This window comes from Camelina sativa, chromosome 14 (assembly GCF_030686135.1).
Source record: "Camelina sativa cultivar CO46 ecotype springtype chromosome 14, ASM3068613v1".
NCBI classification, from domain to species: domain Eukaryota; kingdom Viridiplantae; phylum Streptophyta; class Magnoliopsida; order Brassicales; family Brassicaceae; genus Camelina; species Camelina sativa.
Genome location: NC_141893.1, coordinates 31,180,738 through 31,204,512, shown reverse-complemented (window position 1 = coordinate 31,204,512; position 23,775 = coordinate 31,180,738). Strand labels below are relative to the sequence as shown.

General features: G+C 36.7%; 6 protein-coding genes and 1 pseudogene across 6 annotated transcripts; 4 read left to right on the top strand and 3 right to left on the bottom strand.

The window, feature by feature from the left end:
• The first annotated feature begins 1,897 nt into the window (after positions 1-1,897).
• LOC147928855 (myrosinase-binding protein 1 pseudogene) lies at positions 1,898-3,575 on the top strand (annotated as a pseudogene).
• Positions 3,576-5,126: 1,551 nt separating this feature from the next.
• Positions 5,127-5,663, bottom strand: LOC147928854 (uncharacterized). Its single transcript, XM_087486294.1, has one exon. It carries the CDS (start codon positions 5,661-5,663, stop codon positions 5,127-5,129), a length of 537 nt encoding a protein of 178 aa, XP_087342420.1.
• A 747-nt stretch (positions 5,664-6,410) lies between these two features.
• Positions 6,411-9,947, top strand: LOC104742708 (putative mitochondrial-processing peptidase subunit alpha-1, mitochondrial). Its single transcript, XM_010463738.3, has 13 exons — positions 6,411-6,621; positions 6,956-7,201; positions 7,288-7,584; positions 7,673-7,840; positions 7,959-8,126; positions 8,213-8,290; positions 8,374-8,440; positions 8,555-8,652; positions 8,887-8,956; positions 9,056-9,126; positions 9,259-9,308; positions 9,418-9,530; positions 9,623-9,947. Exons 1-13 carry the CDS (start codon positions 6,583-6,585, stop codon positions 9,667-9,669), a joined length of 1,512 nt encoding a protein of 503 aa, XP_010462040.1. The 5' UTR covers positions 6,411-6,582; the 3' UTR covers positions 9,670-9,947.
• A 493-nt stretch (positions 9,948-10,440) lies between these two features.
• On the top strand, positions 10,441-10,821 carry LOC104744077 (putative B3 domain-containing protein At1g51970). The gene has a single exon (XM_010465104.3). The coding sequence runs from the start codon at positions 10,444-10,446 to the stop codon at positions 10,819-10,821; it is 378 nt and encodes a 125-aa protein (XP_010463406.1). The 5' UTR covers positions 10,441-10,443.
• Positions 10,822-12,434: 1,613 nt separating this feature from the next.
• Positions 12,435-14,902, top strand: LOC104742707 (pentatricopeptide repeat-containing protein At1g51965, mitochondrial). The gene is made up of 2 exons (XM_010463735.3): positions 12,435-13,299; positions 13,410-14,902. Exons 1-2 carry the CDS (start codon positions 12,541-12,543, stop codon positions 14,610-14,612), a joined length of 1,962 nt encoding a protein of 653 aa, XP_010462037.1. The 5' UTR covers positions 12,435-12,540; the 3' UTR covers positions 14,613-14,902.
• A 162-nt stretch (positions 14,903-15,064) lies between these two features.
• On the bottom strand, positions 15,065-16,810 carry LOC104742706 (protein IQ-DOMAIN 27-like). The gene is made up of 3 exons (XM_010463733.3): positions 16,141-16,810; positions 15,761-15,967; positions 15,065-15,675 (listed from the first exon to the last, which is right to left on the bottom strand). The coding sequence occupies exons 1-3, from the start codon at positions 16,495-16,497 to the stop codon at positions 15,181-15,183; spliced, it is 1,059 nt and encodes a 352-aa protein (XP_010462035.1). The 5' UTR covers positions 16,498-16,810; the 3' UTR covers positions 15,065-15,180.
• A 1,908-nt stretch (positions 16,811-18,718) lies between these two features.
• Positions 18,719-20,948, bottom strand: LOC104742705 (auxin-responsive protein IAA18). The gene is made up of 5 exons (XM_010463732.3): positions 20,232-20,948; positions 19,652-19,941; positions 19,403-19,535; positions 19,133-19,200; positions 18,719-19,047 (listed from the first exon to the last, which is right to left on the bottom strand). Exons 1-5 carry the CDS (start codon positions 20,486-20,488, stop codon positions 19,013-19,015), a joined length of 783 nt encoding a protein of 260 aa, XP_010462034.2. The 5' UTR covers positions 20,489-20,948; the 3' UTR covers positions 18,719-19,012.
• Positions 20,949-23,775: the final 2,827 nt, after the last annotated feature.

The following is a 23,775-nucleotide window of genomic DNA, read 5'->3' as shown; positions in this document are numbered from 1 at the left end:
CATCGTCTCCTCATCATCACCAGCCTACCATTCTCATACCATCTACAATCTCCGTCCCAGCTCCACCTTCGCCTCCTTCCCACCCACCGTCACAACTCGTAATGTCACCGCCGCAAGGATCTCCGAGCTCCGGTCATCACCAGCCAGTGGTCGTGGAAATTGCTAACAACCAAGACCGCGAGAGAGTTACAACCGGCGATGCTGAATCAAGCCAATCCCCTCACCCTGCCTCGTCCGCTCAAATCCCTCAACCTCCTCCCCTCAAACAATACGCTCGCAGGTCCAAACCCACATGCCCATTAGAAAAGCCCCATCCAACAAACCCAAATCCACTAAACACAGCTCCACTACAACCAAACCCAAATCCACTCCAGCCAAACCCAAACACAACAAAACCAACTCATCCTCCACCACTACCTGTTACGGAACCTCAACCTCACCCTGCTCCTCCACCTTTGGTTGGCGACAATCAACATGCAATGAAAACTCGCCGGAAGAACAATATCTCCAAACCGAAACCAAAATGCAACCTCTCTCCTGCCCTATCTCCTTACATTCCTCTAGAACCTACGACAGTGAACCAGGCCTTGAAAGATAAAAAGTGGCGTGGAGCCATGTCTACTGAAATAGATGCGTTTGCTCGCAATCGCACACTTGACTTGGTTCCACGTCCGCTGAATCATAATGTGGTTGGTTGTAAGTGGCTGTTTAAAAACAAATTTCTCCCTAATGGTTCTCTTGGCAGGTGCAAAGCTAGGCTTGTCGCCAAAGGATATACGCAACAACATGGTCGAGACTATATAGAGACATTCAGTCCGGTGATCAAGTCCAAGACGATACGTCTTGTTCTCGATGTAGCAGTTTCCAAAGCTTGGCCTATCAAGCAACTTGACGTCAACAACGCTTTCCTCCAAGGGACATTGGATGAAGAGGTATACATGGAGCAACCACCAGGCTTCGTTGACTCTGAATATCCTAACCATGTCTGCTGTCTTAACAGGCGCCAAGGGCATGGTACACGGAGCTAAAGAATTATTTAGTGGGACTCGGTTTTCTGAACTCTCTCGCCGACACCTCTCTGTTCGTGCTTCAAAATGGCAAGGACTTCCTTTACCTCCTCGTGTATGTTGATGATATACTAATCACAGGAAGCAATGTCGCGCACATTCAACAGGTTCTTAACCTGCTTGCGGAAAGGTTCTCTGTCAAAGACCCCGAAGATCTCAACTGTTTTCTAGGAATTGAAGCACACCATACACCGCAAGGACTGCATCTCTCGCAGCGGAAATACATTGTTGATCTCCTACATCAATACAACATGACTGATGCCAATGCCGTCCTCACACTGATGGCTTCTTCCCCAAAGCTCACACTCACAACCGGTAACACTCTCTCGGACCCCTCACCCTTCAGAAAACTCGTTGGCAGCCTCCAGTACTTAGCATTCACACGCCTTGACATTTCATATGCTGTCAACCGCCTCTCTCAGTTCATGCACCGCCCCACCGACTTACATTGGCAAGCTGCAAAGTGAATACTTCGATATCTAGCAGGCACACCAACTCATGGTCTCTTTCTCTCCGCACGAACACCGCTCACTCTTCATGCTTTCTCAGATGCAGACTGGGCAGGAGACTCCCACGACTATGTCTCCACCAACGCATACATTGTCTACCTAGGTAGCAATCCCATCTCTTGGTCTACAAAGAAACAAAATGGTGTAGCCCGCTCTTCAACAGAAGCTGAATACCGATCAGTAGCCAACACTGCCTCTGAGATACGTTGGATATGCAACCTCCTCTCTGAGCTTGGGATTCGACAGACAGCTCCACCGGTGATATATTGTGATAATGTTGGTGCCACCTTTCTCTGCGCAAACCCAGTGTTTCATTCACGTATGAAACATATTGCAATCGACTATCATTTTATAAGAGGACAGGTCCAGAATGGTCTCCTTCGTGTTACACATGTTCACACCACTGATCAACTCGCTGATGCGCTAACCAAACCGTTGGGTCGTCAACGGTTCCTCCAACTCAGACACAAGATTAGAGTGACAAAAGCCCCTCCATCTTGAGGGGGGATGTTAAGGATACGATCGTATCATGTCTTCATTGACTCAATATTCACATTCCTTATATGTATCTTCTCTCATAAGTAGCTTAACCTAGAACCTTCCTATACTCTATATATATATATATATATTCGCCTCTGTAATCACTCTTGAGATATATCACAATATACAGCATTTACAACATATTATTTTGAACTAAGTTTACTCTTAAGCTTCTTCAGGTTTCCATAAGCAATTATCCTGATGACTATCTCGTATATGTCGAGAGTTGGTACGATTCTTCCAATGTCTTCCAAGGAATTAAGTTTAATACCGAAAAGAACACTTCTGAGTCCTTTGGTTATAAACTTTCTGAGTATGATGGTACACCATTCTCTCTTCGTGTTAAGGATAAGAAGATCACTGGCTTTACTAGATTCGCTGGCTCAAATCTCAATTCTCCCGGAACTTACTTTTTACTTAACCATTCGGCCTTGGCTCCTCCCAACAAAGTCGAAGCACAAGGAGGAAATGGTGGAGCAACATTCGACGATGGTGCTTTTGATCATGTAAGAAAGGTTTATGTTGGTCAAGGCGATTCCGGTGTAGCTTATGTCAAATTCGAATACGAAAAAGACGGGAAAAGAGAGACACGAGAGCATGGGAAAATGACACTGTTAGGAACAGAGGAGTTTGAGGTTGATCCTGATGATTACATCACATCAGTTGAAGTTTCTGTAGACAACGTCTTTGGTTATAAGAGTGAAACCGTCACTGCTCTTGTCTTCAAAACCTTTAAGGGCAAAACCTCACAGCCTTTTGGAATGGTGACTGAGAAGATATTCGAAATTAAAGACGGTGAGGGAGGCAAACTTGCTGGTTTCCATGGCAAAGCTAGTGATGTTCTCTATGCTCTTGGCGGTTATTTCGTTCCAACAACAACTTCGACTACTCCATTGACTCCTTCTACTACTGCTAAGAAGCTACAAGCAAGAGGTGGTAATGGAGGAGCTTCCTGGGATGATGGTGTTTTCGATGGTGTTAAAAAGATACTTGTTGGTCAAGGAAACAATGGTGTAGCTTTTGTCACGTTTGAGTATAACAAAGGCTCTCAAGTAATCATCGGTGATGGTCATGGGAAGAAAACATTACTTGGAACTTAAACGGTTCTTTTCTTCTCTCTAATCACTTTCTAGTTTCTCCCAATAATTGATTTCTTGACCTAACTGCCCTCTTCTTGTTGTTTTTGTAGTTTGAGCTTGCTTATCCAAGTGAGTACATCACTTCGGTGGAAGGTTACTATGATAAAATCTTCGGAGTTGAAGCTGAAGTGGTAACCAGTCTAACGTTCAAGACTAACAAGAGAACGTCTCAGCCGTTTGGATTGACTTCTGGGGAACATTTCGAGCTTAAGGAGGAAGGTTACAAGATCGTTGGGTTCCATGGGAAAGCTAGTGATGTGGTTCATCAGATCAGAGTCCATGTCGTGCCCATTTTAACCAGTTACAGAATTACTCTTTAGTTTCTTTTCTCTGATGATTCCGTAAAAATAAAGGCAGGTCACTCAGGTCCATAGATCATGCTTATGGGTTTGTGTGTGAGTGTTTTAAGTGTCAGTAGTGCTTTAATTATGCGATCATGTGATGTTCTGGTTTTAATATGTGCACTTGAGGATTTTAATAAATGATGTTTCTTTTAAATCCCATTTTAGATTTTGGTTAATTATGTTCGTTTACATTTTAAAGCAATTTCAATTAAACGAATAAATGATGCATATATTTGAATAAATTTTACATTCATTAATAAAACATCTCAATTACAATTATTTAACTAGTTTTTGGTAATGTTTTTTTTTTTTTTTTTTCTGATAACTCAATAGTGATTCTAAAGGCTTCCTAGACTCAAAGAATCTGGGCTGCTATTGGAGAGATGATTTTTAATTCCATATGGATTTCTAAATTCTAGAAATCAAAAGACATGGATTTTGAAATAACATGTTTTATCCTTGGATTTGGATCCTTCTATTTTACACTTTCAAATCCATTCAAATTCATTTAAAACATAATGTGGATTTTGAAATCTAAAAACAAATCATTAAATGAATAACATTTGATTTTAACAAGTATTTGTAAATCATAGAACCAATAACACATCATTTTGATAAGTATTTTAAAATCAATAATTGAATAACACATGATTTTTGTCTGGATTTCCAAATCTATTAAAATTATAGAACCAATAACCCCCTCTAATCTCCTGGAGCCGGGGAAACCATGTTAAAATTCGAACCCCCGTGGCCAATGCTTTCTTACACTTTTGAAGTATCCTAGGGGTGTCAAAATGGTTCCAAATTTATGGATCAACCCAAACCAAACCAATCCAAAAACTTATTGGATTGATAGTTTGAGTTTTAATGGATTAATGGATCAAAATGGTTTATGAGTTTAATGGATTGGGTTGAAATGGATTGAGATAAAGTTGACCAAAATCAAACCAAATATAGTTAAAATGATTTTGAATACCAAATTAAATCGATTTTTCTTTTAATTAAATGAGTAAACCGAATTGAACCAACCAAAATAAACAAAACCAAACTAAACTCTCTCCTACTTCATCTTCTTCGACTCAACTTCTTTCTTCTTCTACTTGATCGATTGAAGAAGAAGATAAACCCAGATTGAGAGAGAGATAAACCTGTAAGGGTATAGAGATACACACAGATGATAAACCCACTTGGAAACGCACGAAGCAAACGCTTCTTAATTCAATCTTTTTTTTTTGTCAACAAAAAATTAGCTCAGACGAGCCAATTGGGTGGATAATTGTTTACAAACAAAACATGATGCGGAGAAACACGCGCTTTGCGTGCCAGAGAGTCTGCACTTACATTTGCACTTCTAGGGATAAAAGATAAAGAGAAAGATGAAAATTCTTCCTTGTCAATCTTGATGTCGTCAAGGTACGCCGAGAAAACTGGCCAGTCCGCAGGAGAAGACACCATCTTCACCAAGTCTGAACAGTCTGTAAAGAACGCCACGTCTCTGAAATCATGTCCGATCATGCACCGCATCGCCTAGATGAAAGCTTCTACTTCTGCATGTAAGGGGGAGAGACTCCGTCGGAAATTAGTGGCTCCTCGAAGTGGCTGCGTATCCTGAAATGACGAACAAACCCATCCCGCACCAGCGAGCGGATCACCCTCTTTCCATGATCCATCAACAAAACAACGGTAGCCCGAAAAAACCGCAGAAAGGTTAGCAGCGACTTCCCTCTGTCGGGGGTCTGGAGCGAGAACGATAGTGGTCAAAACCGTATCCTCACCCTCCACCTGAGCCTGCTGCCATGACAAAGCCTCACCTTCCGCTACCAAGACAATATCCTCAGGACGCTCAACAATATTTTCATAAACCCGTGCATTTCTTGCTTTCCAAATATACCACATAAGCCAGGGGAACACTAAAACCTGAGACGCAGGGTTGTTATTACCCAGAAAATGATCCACATTTGCATATATGGACTCCGTGGGAAAGGAAATAGCCCCCACTGGTACGTTTGCTAAAGCCCAAGCCTGTCTAGCCGGAGGACAAACAAATATAGCATGATTTACCATTTTCTCCTCATCACCACACCGTGCACAGCCCAAATCACAAGCAATGCCCTGCCTTTTCAAATTTGTTGACACCAAAATACACCCCTATAAAACCTGCCACATGAAATGTTGGATTTTTGGTGGACAACAAGCCTGCCAAACACTGGCCAGGATGGAGGTAATCTCCGGTCCACAACCAGCTTGGAAAGTTCTCTGTACTTCCCGACGAGCCAAAAGATAACTAGACTTAACTGTATATTTTCCATTTTTCGTATAATGCCAACCTAATTGGTCTTCCCTTTGAGTGCTGCTTAAGGGGAATGCCCTTATCAAAGCGACATCTAGCGGATCAAAATGCTCGTTGAGCTTCTTATTCAATCTTATACACAAACTTATGTTTCTTACAAGACTTGAACCTCAGCTCACTCTCCTATCTATCTAACACAACACCCTGTGTAGATTTAAGAGAAACTAACACACTTTCCTTCTAAGCCTTTTTATAATTACTTGAAAGTTACAAATCTCACCACTTTATCCCTACGAGTGCTACCATTTTTCTGTATCCCACACATTTTTCATCTTTCCAATGAAAAAGTATCCACTGAATCATGCAAAGTAAAATATAAAAATAACATGATTAGAAGTATCATCTCGAAAACAACTTCGCTATTACAAAATTTTGGGCTAAGCCCATAACAACATTGGGTCAGGTTTCATTACATTTGACAGGCCGATGTATGTTAGCAAAGATATCACCCGAGTACGTTAGCACTGTAGCATCAACTAGATTCTAAACTAAACCAAATCATTAAACTAACAAAAAAAAAAAGCCTCCGTCCCGTCTCCTCTCTCCCTAATCATCAGCCTCGGCCTCTCTCTTTCGTCGACTCACTTCTCAATTTTTTTTTCTCCGTCCGATTTTAGGGTTTTCTCAATCGCTATGTATCGTACGGCAGCTTCACGAGCCAAGGCTCTTAAGGTTCGTTCTAACACCTTTTTCCTTTTTTTTATCTCTGTTCTTGGAAGATTCTATAGAACGAGTAAAGCAACGATTTGGTCCGATTCAGTGATTTCGCTTTACACTCTACCGAAAAAATTCCTAGATCTGGATTCAGATTAGTCGCTCACTACCGGAGATGATGGAACTGTGATTAGTTTTTAGGTTTACAAATGATCTTGTCTAGGTCAAACAATCCATTGGATTTAGATTAATAGAGAACTGATTTCTTAATTAGGCATCATGAATTGTTTATTTGTGATCCATTCTTGTTTATTGTTATGTGATGTGTTGTATTCGTGTTTTTGTTATATAGGGAGTCCTTACTCGTAGTTTGAGACCTGCACGTTATGCAAGTTCTAGTGCTGCTGCAGCGACGAGTTCGTCTACGCCAGGTTACTTGAGCTGGTTGGGTGGTGGATCCTCTTCTTCTCTTACTTCATTGGATATGCCACTACAAGGCGTATCTCTTCCTCCGCCGCTTGCTGACAAGGTCGAGCCAAGCAAACTTCAGATTACTACTCTTCCAAATGGTCTCAAGATAGCCTCAGAGATGTCTCCGGTAAATAACAAACTTATGTTTATGTCTGGTTTTTTACATCTATGGAAATGCATGATGTGGACTGAACAAAGTTGTGTTTGGTGCAGAATCCGGCAGCTTCGATTGGTTTATATGTTGATTGTGGTTCTATTTACGAGGCGCCTTATTTCCATGGAGCTACTCATTTGCTTGAAAGAATGGCTTTCAAGAGCACGTTGAACAGAACCCATTTTCGTCTTGTGAGGGAAATAGAGGCCATTGGAGGCAACACGTCGGCCTCTGCGTCTCGGGAGCAAATGAGTTACACTATTGATGCTCTTAAGACCTATGTCCCTGAAATGGTTGAAGTTCTTATTGACAGTGTGAGAAACCCTGCTTTCTTGGACTGGGAAGTCAATGAAGAGGTAATTCATTTTCTCCTTTTGTGCTATTCTGATAACTGTGTGAAAACTTTTGTGTCTTTTTGACATATGTTGATGATCTTGTCCGCAGCTACGGAAGATGAAGGTAGAGATAGCGGAACTTGCAAAAAACCCTATGGGTTTCCTGTTGGAGGCCATTCATTCTGCTGGTTACTCTGGTGCACTGGCAAGTCCTCTGTACGCACCGGAGTCTGCTTTAGATAGATTGAATGGGGAGCTCTTGGAAGAGTTTATGACTGTAAGAATGCATGCGCTTTTGAGAACCATCTACATCTCAATAATTACAATTTACAATCGTTTACTTGAGTAGTGTCCTATTTTTTATTTTTTTTACTCATTTGATCTGGGAATATCAGGAGAATTTCACTGCTGCACGGATGGTACTGGCAGCAAGTGGAGTAGAACATGAGGAACTTTTAAAAGTTGCTGAGCCATTAGTGTCGGACCTACCTAATGTACCACGCCAAGTGGAGCCAAAATCTCAGTATGTCGGTGGAGATTTCCGCCAACATACTGGTGGAGAGGTATTCATGACAGATTTCCCATCAGAAGCGTGTCTGAGATTCCACATTTCACAGTTCTAATTGAGCTTTTGTTGTTCCATTCTCAGGCTACACACTTTGCGGTTGCTTTTGAGGTGCCTGGCTGGAATAACGAGAAAGAAGCAGTCACCGCCACTGTTCTCCAGGTGCCATTGCGTTAAGTTTCACTTGTTTCGATCAAATTTTTACTAGTTAAGAAGTAATATAATGTAAATCTAATTGCTTTTAGATGCTTATGGGAGGAGGTGGCTCATTCTCTGCGGGAGGTCCTGGAAAAGGAATGCACTCGTGGCTCTGTAAGTTAAATCTTGTGCTTATTCTAATATTTTTTATTGACTAGTTCACGAAACATTCTCGGGCACTGCTAAACGATCAGTAATAGTGATAGAAGTTTGTATGTTTGGTTACAGATCGCCGTGTTCTAAACGAATATCAGCAGGTTCAATCATGCACTGCGTTCACTAGCATCTTTAACAACACTGGATTGTTTGGAATCTATGGTTGCTCGGTGAGTTCAGCGATCTTGTTGTTGCTTACTATGTTTTCAATTTATCACTTATCTACCTTTCTCCATTAATGAGATGTGTACAAAAGGAATTCCAGTTTTTGTGGTTATTATTAAGCGTAACGCATATCGGTTTTGTGGGTTTCAAGCTTTGTTCAGTTTGTGTTAGCTGACAACTTCATTTCCGGATATGTACTCTTGTAAATAAAGTGATATGATTTACATCCATGAGTGCAGAGCCCTGAATTCGCGGCAACAGCAATTGAATTAGCAGCTAAAGAACTGAAAGATGTTGCAGGAGGAAAAGGTTTGCAGTTTTGTTTCTTCCATTTTCACTTAATCTAACAAGTTGAAACCATTCTTATATATTTATGAGACAGTCTCCTCATGTTAATATGTTGGACAGTTAACCAGCAACATCTTGATCGTGCCAAGGCAGCCACAAAATCTTCAGTCCTGATGAATTTGGAATCTCGGGTATTCTTATCTCTCGCGTTCAGCTTCCACTTATATAAAACCGTTTTGCTTGAAAAACATGTTGCCAATTTGTTTAACTCGATTCAAACCAGTAGATGTTATTAACTCGTTAAATCGGTGTTCCTTTGCCAGATGATTGAAGCAGAAGACATTGGTAGACAGATACTTACATACGGAGAGAGGTATGTACACGCAAACATTTCATTCAAAAACCAGAAAAAGCTCACTCTAGCTTTCGTAGTAGCTTTCTTCCATTCCGACAACGATTTTTGTTTTTACAAAATCTTGCAGGAAACCAGTTGATCAATTCTTGAAGACAGTAGACCAACTAACATTGAAGGACATTACAGACTTCACCAGCAAAGTTATTTCAAAGCCTTTGACAATGGGTGCCTTCGGAGATGGTAAAAACAAGTCTCACTTTTTTCCTAATTTAATCCTATGCGTTTTGCTTATAGATCTCGAGTCTTAATTTTTTTGTTTTTGTTTTTGGTAGTGTTGACTGTTCCGAGCTACGACACCATCAGCAGCAAATTTCATTGAAGCAACAAAACAAACAAAAAACCAAATCAACAATATTTTGGGACTTGTAAAATAAAGAAGATCTTTGGGAGCAGAAGAAGACCCAACCGATTAAAAAAATTTCTTTTAAAATTACAGTGTCGTAATTTGATTCAAATGGATTTTTGTTTCCATCTACAGTTAAAAAAAAGGCGGACTTTTTACGGTCTGTCACTCTCCAATTTTTCAAGAGTATTTTGTATTCCAATAAATAATCTTTTACTTTACTACGTGTAATGCAAACAACTTGAGAGGTGTCATTTTTTGTTTACAAGTTGTCTCAGTTTTCTTACTTGCCATATGTTAACCGGAGGATGTTAGTAGCTCTAGCAGTTGAGATTTGATCAGGGAAAGACTTGTGGATGTATACAATACAATGGTTTTTGCCAATTTTTAATTGTTTTCCATTTATTCAAGAAAGAGACGAGACGAGTAAAAGAAATGTAAAACTTCGACAAGAATCGTACAAAGGAATTTTTTGGGTGAGAAAGATGGAATTGAATCATTTTAAGAAAATGTAAATTTGTCATTCGTATTAGAAAGTAAAAGATTGTAAACTTTGAGAGCAAAATTTTAAAACACTTGTGGGAACTCCTTGAAAAGGAAAAGTACTAAAAATCGTAAACAATAGAAAAAGTGAAAAAAAATGGAAAGTACTATTATGATCGAAAACTAAATTTATAAAACAGAATGTATTAAAGCTATACTTCTTAATCTCTATCACTCGCAATTGAAAAAATATTCATATACACAAGGATGACTCAAGAACTCAATTTGAAATTGGGTTTAGCTCCATATGATCCATGGGTTCTAAAGAAGAATTTAACCGAGACTGATCTCCATCACGGTGGTTCGCTTATTCTACCGAAGCAAGATTTTGAAGCAATACTTCGGGAGATAGGGCGTGGTTTGGTCGAGAATTTAGGAAACGGTGTCGAAGTGAAACTCCATATTATAGAGGAAGGTCATGAATCTGATGATTACACATTAACGCTGGTCAAGGGCAATGGCAGTTATATGTTGAGAGGAGGATGGTACACTATTGCTAAAGCAAAAGGTTACAAACCAAAAGATGAGATTGGACTTATGTGGGATAAGTGGTCTCGAAGATTCTTGTTTCACCATATTAAGTAGTCCTTCTCTTATCTTATTTGTTTTCTCTTTTCAAATATCACAGAGCTTTTACATATTTATTTAAGAGTTTTCAAATTTGATTACAGTATTTGAATTTTATGTGAGTTATATGAGTCAAATAAAAACAATACTATTATTTGTTTCTTTTAAGTTTCAGTCTATTCATTGAAAAAAAAAATCTATAACAAAATTTACCATAAAAGAAATTTGTGTGTGACTTATATAAGCTAAGAGCGTAAAATAATAATACAAAACACAATAATTTTTTCTTGGGGTAGCGATTTTGTCAATGATCAAGAAGGAAATTCAAAAGCAATTTAAGTTTTTGGGGCGATCCCACAGGATTAAATTTACTATGTATTGAATTCGAGTCTTATTTAATTATAAGAAACCAAAAAAACTGAGTGTTCTCTTGACCAAAACAAAGAAAGAAACTGAGTGTTCTAATTAGTTTTATTTAGATGGTCGAGAATTTGGGAAACGGTGTTCAAGTGAATGTTCCCATTGTGGACGAAGTCACGAAGGCCCTGAAGCGTATGATTACACACTAAAACGCTGATCAAGTGCAATTGTATACATGCTGAGAGGAGGATGGTACAATATTGCTAAAGCAAAGGGTCACAAACCAAACGATGAGATTGGACTTATGTGGGATAAGTCGTCTCGAAGATTCTTCGTCCACCATATCAACTTGTCTTGTTCATCTTTTTTCTTTCTCATATTTCAAAAATAGTTAGGTCTTTATCTAAGGATTTCCAATTATAATTACAATATGCATTGTTTTCTTAATTAGGTTTTATGAGTCTTTATGAGTCATATTTCAGAAATAATTAAGGTTTTTAATGTGGGTTTTATGAGTCTTTTATGCATTTTTCCGATTTTTTTCAAAATTTTAATCAAATTTGTTTTTTACACCATTTAATAAAAATTAAAATTCCAATAACAATCTATTAATTTTTAATAATTTTCACCTAAATACAATTTACAATTGAGACCAAAATGCAAAACAAGACCAAAGTGCAATGAAACTAAAATCAAATTAACTATATTATCAATTGTATATTTCTTTTTCTTTCGTCAAAAACAAATTTCATTTAGACCAAAGAGTTATTACAAAAGACATACAGAATTACTATAACACAATTATTACATACACAAAGGTATGTATCATACACTAAGAAAAATACAGCAGAATAGATTTTGATGATGCTTTCTGTAGAGTAGTTTTACTCGCTAACTGATATGAAAATCTGTTATTATCCAAATTTATATTTGATTTCTCTTTGTTACGAATTGTATGCAGCAACTTTTGACTGACACTTCTATTCACAAAATATAATATTAAACCTAATACTCCATGCCCAAATCTAATTCTTTTTTTTTTTGGTAAGAAAGAGGGAACCTAGGCTCCCTTAATTTATTAAAAGAAAATTACAAATCAAATTATAGACATAGTGGCAAAGCTTCCGTACCACAGTCTTTCTGAAATATGTACGTCAATTGTATATTTTTATATACGCTCATGACATCAAAAAGGAAAATTAAAAACACTGAAAAATAATTTAAAAAAAAACAATATTATTTATTTAATGGTTTAAAACACAATTCAACTTAAGGCCCATTTAGGCCCATTAAAATAAAGAGATCGATCAATATCTTTTAAGTCTGAGTTTCCAAAACTCAAAAGAGAGAGAACTCATTTCCTTCTCCGCCGCAAAAATGAAGCTTCTTCGCCGCCGTTTCTTAAACTCCGTCGATACAATCACCAGAGCAAACCGCCGGCATTACGCCACCAAATATGTTGCTAAAGTCACTTCATCATCACCCTCAGGTCGGTCTCTCTCCGCCGAAGTTTCTCTCCCTAATCCTCTCCCCGCCGACGTACGTGGCTACCCTCTACCTCGCCGTCATCTCATCTGCAGAGCCACCAATCTCATCACCGGAGCCACTAATCTCTCCGATGCTTTCTCTGATCTCTCTGATTACCTCTCTTCTCTCTCACTCTCACTCACTCCCGACGAAGCTTCAGAGATTCTCAAATCCCTAAACTCACCTCTCCTCGCCGTAGAGTTTTTCAAATTCGTCCCTTCTCTTTGTCCTAATTCTCAAAACGACCCTTTTCTTTACAACCGCATCATTTTGATCCTCTCTAGGTCAAATCTCCCAGACAGATTCGATCGTGTTCGTTTGATTCTTGATTCCATGGTGAAATCTAACGTTTCTGGGAATATATCAACTGTGAATATCTTAATTGGTTTCTTCGGTGACACGGAAGATTTACAAATGTGTTTAAGATTGGTGAAGAAATGGGATTTAAAGATGAACTCTTTCACTTACAAGTGTCTCCTTCAAGCTTACTTGAGATCTCGTGATTCTTCTAAAGCTTTTGATGTGTATTGTGAGATTAGAAGAGGAGGGCATAAACTTGATATCTTCGCTTACAATATGTTGCTTGATGCTTTAGCTAAAGATGAAAAGGTACTTCCTTTGAAGAGCTCTGATTCACACAACTCTTTTTGAGTAAAGTTTTGGTTTTTTTGATTTATCAGTTTGAGTTTCATGTATAATTGTGTGCAGCCTTTTGTCAGATTGATCAGGCTTGTCAAGTTTTCGAAGATATGAAGAAGAGGCATTGTAGAAGAGATGAGTATTCTTACACGATTATGATCAGGACTATGGGGAGGGTTGGGAAGTGTGATGAAGCTGTTGGTTTATTCAATGAGATGATAACTGAAGGGCTTACGCTTAATGTTGTTGGTTATAATACTCTGATGCAAGTTCTAGCAAAAGGCAGAATGGTTGATAAGGCTATTAAGGTTTTCTCAATGATGGTTGAAACGGGTTGCCGACCTAACGAGTATACTTATAGTTTGGTTTTGAATCTCTTAGTAGCTGAAGGTCAGCTTGTGAGGTTAGATGGAATTGTGGAGATGTCGAAAAGATATATGACTCAGGGGATATATTCTTATTTGGTTAGAACGCTAAGCAAATTAGGGCATGTAAGTGAGGCTCACCGGCTATTTTGTGATATGTGGAGCTTCCCTGTGAAAGGAGAGAGAGATAGTTACATGTCGATGCTAGAGAGTTTGTGCGGTGCGGGTAAAACTGTTGAAGCTATAGAGATGTTGAGCAAGATTCATGAGAAAGGTGTAGTTACTGATACTATGATGTACAACACTGTGTTCTCTGCACTAGGAAAGCTAAAGCAAATATCTCATATACATGATCTCTTCGAGAAAATGAAAAACGATGGTCCTTGTCCGGATATATTCACCTACAATATTCTTATCTCTAGTTTTGGTCGGGTAGGAGAAGTTGATCATGCTATTAACATCTTTGAAGAGCTTGAGAAGAGTGACTATAAACCGGACATTGTTTCGTATAACTCTTTGATCAATTGTCTGGGGAAGAATGGTGATGTTGATGAAGCCCATGTGAGATTCAAGGAGATGCAAGAAAAAGGATTAAACCCTGATGTGGTTACATACAGCACTCTGATGGAATGTTTTGGGAAAACAGAGAGAGTTGAGATGGCGCATAGATTGTTTGAAGAGATGCTTGCTAAAGGATGTCAACCGAACATTGTGACGTACAACATTTTGCTTGATTGTCTAGAGAAGAGCGGGAGAACCGCGGAAGCAGTTGATCTGTACACAAAGATGAAACAGCAAGGACTCACACCGGATTCAATTACTTACACTGTGCTTGAACGGTTGCAATCTGGCTCTCACGGAAAATCTCGTATCCGTAGGAAGAATCCAATAACTGGTTGGGTGGTCAGCCCGTTATAGTCAGTTAATTAGCGAAACGAGGTTTGAGTATGATCCATAGCTGAAGAATGGAACTGCAGATTCTTAGTTTCTAATGCACACTCCACAAAAACTGCAGATTCTTGAGTTTCTTGATGATCAGGTTAGTATTATATAATCTGCGCTGGAAAGTTTGTGCGAGTACTAGAAATTTTGAATCAGGAGAATAACACATTGTGTGTAAAGATTTTGTTCTTAGGCTTTGTAATGTTATCAATAATTAACGAGGTCTTAAAAATTGTCTCAATGAGAAGAACTAAACTTTCTTGAAATTACTGGTTAAGGAAGGCTTCTCAATGTTTGCTTGTTCTTGACTTATGCAGAATTAGAAGTTCAGAACACGATTACTTACCTAGCTAGCTTGATCGAATGTTTCAAATTTTGAAACCTAATTTGCTAAAACCGACAAAACAACAAATTGCCAAACACACGAGGAAGAGAACGTTTTTAAAATAACGAGAAAGAAATGTACAATAATAATAATAAGATTGAAAACAAAAAAAGGAAAGGCAGATTATAGAAAAATAATGAGAAATTCGTCCATTGGAGTTCAATACGGATAATAGGAACAAGAATAGCGTGGCGGTTGCTGTTGCAGCATATTCACGCCGGTAACGCTCCTCTTAGAGGCCATAACTTCATCTAGCGACAACCTCTTCCTCTCAGCTCGCTGACGCGGCGCGCTGTGGGAACGCACCTTGGCCTTAAACGACTTTGTTTTCTCCATGTAGCCAGGAGTACTCAAACTGCCTCCATCATCACACAAAACGTTCTTAGCAGGAGACTGCATTACATAGTAGCGATTATTAGCAGCGTGGTGGCGCAACAATCTCGGCGTGTTCTGCGCCGAAGCAAACTTCCATTTCTCATCCGAGACACTCAACTCCAAATCATTCTCTTTGTAAACAAAATCATCTTCATATTCAGACATTGCACCAACATTGTGTACTTGTCTCGACTTTGATCTCGAACTCGATCTCCTCTTGCACTTATCATCCATCTCTACAATTTTCGGACTTCTCTCACCCGCTTCATCAAACTTTTCCTATAAACAGAAAACACACTTTAGCCTTGTTTTTTTGGCTTAAAGAACAAGAGAGCCAAATTGTATAATGAGACTAGTTCTTTACAAATAGTGATTGTCGAGGTTGAAACATGTTGTTGCTGTCCTCTTTGTTGAGGCAGCGATTGATCCGTTTAGATCGCATAGCAGTTTGGACTCTAATTAGAACTTGTATGCTCTGCAACATCGCAGCAGCACGTTTCCTTACTAAGTATCCTCTCACCAGAGCTTGTAGCTTCACTATACCTTTCAAAGCTCTTAAAGCTTTCCTCGCCTAAACCATTATAGATAACATTGTTACTTAATCCATTTGAAAACATATCATCTTTGAAGAAATAATCTCAAAATCTGACAAAATGTGTTCTGTAATCAAAATATTAACACTAGAACGTTACTTTGCTCATTGAAGAATTAAAAAAAAAAAAGTTTTGAAGATTGAGAAACTACCAAAGAGCCCCTGAAGACTTTTTGTATTTTGACCGCAGCCCACCGTTGTTCCTTCGTGGTGATAATATCTCCCGCTCTTACTTCACTGGTCTGTTTAACCAATGCCGCAGCCGCTTTGGCCGACGAAACCGCTGCTTCTGCGGCTGAGGCCGTAGCAGTTGCAACCGCAATTGCGTTCTTGTTCTGTTTATTCTCTGTATCCGTCAGATAAGTTGTCAACCAAACAGGGTCCTTCGAAGCATTGAAGTCGCCGGAATGATCGCCGCCTTTGACGGAGTCGCCGCCGGAAACGCTACTTCTTTCTGTACTCTTCTTTATACCAAACACGCCCTTGAACCATCTCGCTACTTTACCCATCTCGATATGGAAGAAAGAATTAGGAACACTTATATATTTTTTTGGTAGTCTCTGATTGATTCTGAAAAAGAAAAAGAATAAAATTAGCTAAGAATGACAAATACACATATACCCAAAAACATAACGTTTTGAATGCAGAGAGGAGAAAACAATTTTCATTGCATTTATTTTTCAAATTTATTTACTTTCAAACTTTTTTTTTTCACTAGTTAATTTTTTTTTGTCTGTGGTTATTATATTTTCTCATAAAAATCCAAAAGATTTCACATGAATACAGCTAAAAGTAGAGTATTACTATGAACAAAATGGATGTATTTTGAAAGGTTCTTACACTGTAATCATGAGATAAACAGAAAATGTAACAGGCTAACAGCAATGAACTGACAATACTTTTTATGACCACAAAAAAAAAGTAAGAAACTATCAAACTATCATGCTATTTGAATTTAAAAGTATATATATTATATGCAATATTATAAAGTGGTAATTTTACGTGAATAGAATGATAGGAAATAAATATTTTATGCGAATATTGCAATTTCACAGAGAGCATAATTTGGTTAGTAATAAAGGCTAAAAAAACTAGTATTTGTTTTGAAGAATAAAACAAAAGATTCAAAAATTATTTGATCTGACACATCCTCGTGAAAAGTGAGAAGACAAAAATGATTTCATACATAGTCAGAAAAAAAAATTGTTTCTGATTGAATTCGAGAAAACATCCATAATCTTCGTCTTGCGTTATAAAATTCGAAAGAAAAACGAAAACATTATGAAATCTGCAGACAAAAACAAGGACGACGAAAGAGTAATATAAAAAAAAAGGTAGAACTCGCCTTCAAATGACAAAAGTGGTCTCTCTGCCTCGTACAAAGTTTGCTTGTCACACGAGTAAGAAAAACAATAATGCCTTCATGTTGTTTATAAGGAGTGATGTGTTTAAGCGTCACCGACTACCACATTTATATCGTAATTCCCATAATTATGTCACATTTCCCTCTATAACTCCATTTAAAAAAAAAAACGCTGATTAAGATGAGGATTTGTTTCTTCTTAATGGCTAAAACGTAATCAATGCACTGATTGATTGGTTTAAATGGGGTAATTGAACGTTTTGTGGATACCTTTTTTCGAATTCTTAATTCTTTAGTACTTATTACTTTTTCTACAATCTTGTACTGTAGTATCAATTTTTTTTTTTTGTTAATGAGTAAATGATATGCTACAAATGTATGATTCGGTATATAGGATATAATTGGATAAATAAGTCAAAGTAAAGAGTGTAGTTGTCTACATTGACCAAAACATCTCAAATAATGGCACAGTTAAATGAAATGGATTGCACATTTACAATACCTAAGTTTTATGTCCATGAGGACCATGACCAACCTGAGAAAATCCATCTCCTTAAACACAATCTAGTAGCTCTACAAAACACAATATTCCATTTGACAACATAATTAACTTCTTATACCCTTTTTTTGCATTGGACATTTTTTTCCATTAGAATTTGAAGTTTCTACACTTCATAGTTCATACCACTTTATCTTAGATTTAGAGTTTTCAGTTAGCAGTAGCACTGACGCTTTTATTTTATTTTATTTTGGGCTTAGTGCTTGAACTTAAACCAGAGTGCTAATCTTTTGGAATAAAGATAGAGTGGTCCTAAAATGTTGAGGACAACACAATTGGCCATGTAGACTACAAAAGAATATAGAATGAACGTCTTCGAAGGCAAAAACGAAAAAGTAACTATTAAAAGTCTCATATTGCTGCTTTGAATAGTTTAGGCAAATTCTCTCAACGAAAAAGACTCTTCACAAATTCATTCAATTTAGTCTCTTTTGCAATATTCCATAGCCACCACCAATGTATACACATATATGAACAACTCTTTACCTTTTGTATCTCTATTGTCTATTGTGTTGCCCAAGTCTCCAAGACAAAGGTGCTAACGATGTGGTAAGACGTTGGTTTGAATATCTGTCCTAACAACTCATTTAAAGAAAAGTTGTTCAATGTTTTTAAAACCTATCACTCTCAAGTTCATTACAATATAGGCTTAAGTAGAGTTAATAAAAGCTAAAGAGCTTTTGGCAGAGAAAAAGACCGTTTTCTTTTTTTCCTTTTTTTCAAAAAAGATGCTTTGTTGCAGACAGACATATTGAGAGTTACAATACTTTAAAGTGTTAGATCAAGTGTGACAAATCATTACCAAAGCTTTTAAAACAAAAGTGAATAATGCCTTAAGGGTTTTGTAAATTTACTCTCAATACCCAACAAAAATCATCATTTCTTTGTTTGGCAGGACTGTTGTTTGGTCTTGAATTCCAACAGAACCCATCTATGATATCTCTCTCAAAAGCCAAAAGAAGATGTAACAAACCATAATGTACATCAGAGACTTGAATCAGAAACTTGTCAAGACCAAAAAACTCATCAAAGTTTAAAGGGAAAATGCCATTAATAATAACATCTCTCTACTTCTTTAAAAAGCTGTAAAATATCCTTTTCTTCATCTTCTCATCTTCTCTTGCTTACCATTTCCATCTGCAAAAATTCAAAAATCATTTCTATAACTTCACATAAAGACTCATTAAGACAGGTAAAAGATGATTTCAAATCCAACACTTACATGTTAATGCTGCAGAAATCTCAGAGGTTTTAATCACACGCAGCCTCTTAACAGAAGACACAAACATCCTGACAATTTAAGAAAAACTGAATATTAGTGATCTAAAAAAGTCCACAAACTTTAATAGCTTTTACCAAACTAAGTTTGTAACTGATCAAAGTGTGTTTATGATATACTAATAAATATGTGACTAGGAATCTAATGCTTCTCCTTTTCATAGAGCAAAAAGCTGAATCGGATTCAGAAAAAGGAAAAAGAAAAGATTCTTACTGCCATGGGACATCTCCTACAAGCATCTTGTCTCCTTCATTGTCTTCATATGTAAGAGTATATTCTCCATTCCCATCTAACAATCCAGTGATGGGTTTCTCATCTTCTATAGACGATGATAAGTCTCTTTGAGCTGATAACATATCATAAACAAAAAGAGTCATAAGAATGAATCATCTTTTGTGTCTTTTATAAAAGACCTATCTTTGTCATAATCGAGAGAGAGAGTTCAAAGGTTTCAAATTTTACCAGCTAGAAGACCTCTGAAGAGCTTGTCGACTGTGAAAGATAACTGCTCATAGCTATCATGAGCACTGAGATCGACTTTACGACCAATGGGAACACCATACATGTTGATCTTTACGAACATACCTCCTTGTCTCTTTGGTTCCACTGTCTTAACATCATCATTTTGGTTCTTGAGGGCGACATCATTGGAAGTTGTTGAGTTGTTTCCAAGCTTTGAAGAGCTTCCACTCGTTAAGTTCTTCCTGAAAGACCGAACCGGAGGCCATCCCACCACTGGACCAGGAGCAGTTCTTTAAAACACACAAAGTCACACCAAAACACAACTTGTCAGTAAAACAAGAACAATCTCAAGGTAACAAGGGCAGTTGAAAAGACTGAAACTATCAGATGTGAAAAGGGTAAAAAAGAACAGAAAGGTTAAAACTTTTTTTTGTTCGAGATCCAATCTTAAGCAGACATGAACAAAGTCTTTGCAGATAGATGGGACCTTATTGGCTAATAACAAGTGAACATCTTCATGTCAAAAGGATACAAAACAGATAAAAACAAAAAAATAAGTAAGAGATGAAGTTTTAAAAACCTTTTATGGGATGTGGTTTTGGTGGAAGGAGAGAAGAGGATAGATTTGTCTTTAGGTTCTTTCTTGATGTCTCTTGTTAACGAATAACCATGCTCGTCTTCACCACCACCAGGTGGTCCAAGCTTTAGCTCAAGCTTCTTCTCCTCTGTGTTGAAAACAGAGTTACTCTCATCGTGAAACCATGGTCTTCTCTCTTGTGGAATCATCAAGTCAAGCAGCTTCGGAGCCATTTCACCGTTTCTATGACAACCCTTCATGTAGGTTTTTAAAAAGTTGACAGCTTGTTCACTCAAAACAGAGAGGGAGAGATGGAAATGGTGTGTGAGATGAGAGAAGCAAGAGAGGTGATTAAGTGAGTCTTTTATACAAAATCAAAAAGCTTTTAACTTTTTAAAGGGGGAAAATGTAAAAACTTTATGGTTGGTTCTACACTTCTTCTCTCTCACATGACCCTTTGACAAACTTTATGGAAAAGGAGAGAGTAAGTTGGGAATTATATCAAAGGAGAGACAGTAGTGATATAACCAGTGGATAACAAAGGGATCAAATTGAAATTTACCAGAGTTTAAGTAATAAAATTGGTGACCAAGCAAAACAGTAAAAACAAAAACTGTAAAAGAAAAAAGAATTTTATAGGTGTGAAACACACGCAATCTCTATTTCTATCTCTCTCTCTCTGCCCTTACAGAAGTTTTAGTGGAGGAAGCAAAGCGTGCTATATATATATTTTTTTTCTTAAATCTTATTATTCCAACCTCATACTCTCATAGGCCTCTTTTTTAAAAAAAATAGTACTATTTCTTTATTAGTTTCAAATTTCAATGGAGTATAAAGGAAATGTGAGAAATGTTTTTCTATTATTATTTCTGTTATCCTAATACTAGTAGTATCGTAAAAATAACATAGCTATTTGAAAATATAATATACAAGACTAAAAGAGTAAGAGACCTTTTTGAAAAAATATGTATAAAGGAAATATATTTGTAATAATAGGGATGTAGGAGAAAGTGAAAATTACAAGCCCCAATTACTCCAATTAAAATATGATTGCCATAAGAAGAAATGAAGGATTCTACGATCTTTCTCTGCTCTGTTAGGATCACACTCCTATCATCAGTCTGTCACCATAGGACAACATTACTTACACATATTCCAATGTTTGAAGTTATATTGAATTTGGACATTTTACACGAAACCCCTTCTCTCTCTCTCTTTCGTTTTGTCGCTTTTATTCCCGTTATCATTTTACTACATACGATACAAGTATACAACCCTCAAACATTACCAATTTACCAACTTGGTCATATTTAAACTCTAAGTGATACGAGGAATATTTTGTTGGCTTGATCGAATTTAATAACCTTCAAGGAAAACATAATAAATGTTATAAAATAAAACTCTTTTTCTATCACTAGGTTATTCTCCTATCTCTCAATAACGTTTCATTGTAAAAACTTCGCTTTTTTTTTTTTATGTTCAGGTTTTTCTTTATAATAGTATTAGTCACTTTCTCGCTATTTGCCCACTATACAAAGGAGGATAACAAATAAATTTAATAAATAAAACAATTGGTTGAAAGTTAAAACAAAGAACTATTGTGTTGCATTAATTAAGGACATATTTGACTTGGTTTTTGATTTGAGGGAGGAAAATAATGAACGAACCATGGGATATGGTTAGTTCTCCTCCCACGTTTGAGACCAAACCAACAAAAGAGAGTCGCTCATGGGGAGTTTTGGTCAAGTACGGAAGGGTTAATATGGGAATTCTAATAAACAAAGATTATCAATCAGAGGTCATTTCTTGTCTCCGTATTACACAAACTCCTTCATCGGCTTAGTAATATTACAGACAAAGACTGACAGACAACCTTAATCACGCTTCATTTTTTTTTATACTCACTCTTCTTTTAATTTTTAAATCCATGGCTTATTACTAATAGTTTTCTTTGATATTTTAACTTAAACACATTTTGACAAGAAAAATATGTGTTAACCTTATTGTAGTAGTTTGGAAAAAAAGCAAAACGCGGAAACAGTGTTTGGTAGATCGCGCGTTTTGATTATGGAAGCAACGTGGCAATAGAGTTGAGTAAGACAGAGACTAAAAGAGATATAGAGACCGAATCTCTGAGACTGACAGTACTTGATCTCTCTATCTGGACGGTAGACAAAAGTTGTACAGTTCATTCCGATTTTGAGATCCCCCTGATATGTTTTTTAATCACAACCGTTGAAACTCAAAACCAACGGCTACGATTACTATCGTACACATACGAAAAAAATAGCCGACTCCAGAAAAGAAAAAAAGAAAGAAAGGAAGTGGTAAGGAATAAAACAAATCGTGAAATTAATGTCAAATCTGAGAAAAAAGCAATAGTACGCAGTGGTAAAAATCAATAAATGTTAGGACTCTTTCTTCATGGGTCCGTTCGTTTGATAAGGCTCCTCCACCAAATAAAAATTGAGTATATCTGATGAATTATCGAATGATTATCATTTTGTTCTGCACTTTACTATTTGTATCACCCAATCGATAATGTTTGTGTTGTCAAGTCTAATCTCATGATAAAAGCGTTATCTATTCTGTGTGCTCAATTATTTGTATGCATTTTCATAGTGCAAAAGATTCGTTTCTATATATATCCAACGTGTGATAATTGTTTTTGTGCTGAGTGTTTTCTTTCTTCGTGGAAGAAGCTAAGGTTCATGCATTATTTTTCTTTTAGAATGCATCCTTCAGTTGGCTGAAAATGTCAAATACTTTTATGATTTTATTAGAACATTATAAAATAGTTGCATTTACTATTTCATGTAGCAAACTAAAGCATCTAGAAACAAATTAGACACTTTGCAATACTGTATGAATTATTACCAAACAACTAGATCTTAATCCGTGGTACACCGACATATAATTTTTTTTTATAATTTATATTTTATATCGTATTTATTTGTTAAATATTGGATGTTTTGTAAATAGAGTAATAACTAAATTTTCTGGTTGTTGTACGCCTAAAATATTTATATTATTTTTTAAATCCGCAATACACTTCATGACCATTTATTTGTTATATTTAGTTTGTTTTGTTTAGGGTTTGAGATTCTATTTTGATTTTAATTATTATAACAAAAAATAAGAGTCTAAATACATAATAAGTAATTTATATGCTGTAATTAAGTTACATTTTTCCTAATGATTTAATTATTTTACAAAATCTTAGTTAAATCAACTTGGTTTTATATGTTAAATTTCTAATATTAGTAGTGTTGACAAATAATAAAATGAGGATTTAACCCGTGTTATCAAAAGTTTAATAATATTTTATTGATTCCAACATTTTCTCTTTATAACTCCTCTACTATTTAACCACATTATATAATATTTTAAACTTTTTATTTTTACATATTTGTAATATTTAAAATTTTTATTAAGTTTATTTATGTTAATTATAATATTTAAATAAATGTCAATGACAAAGCTCACAGGTTTTGGAAAATAAAATGAGAATCAAATTGTTGTTTTCTTTTTTTTGCAAAGTATTCAG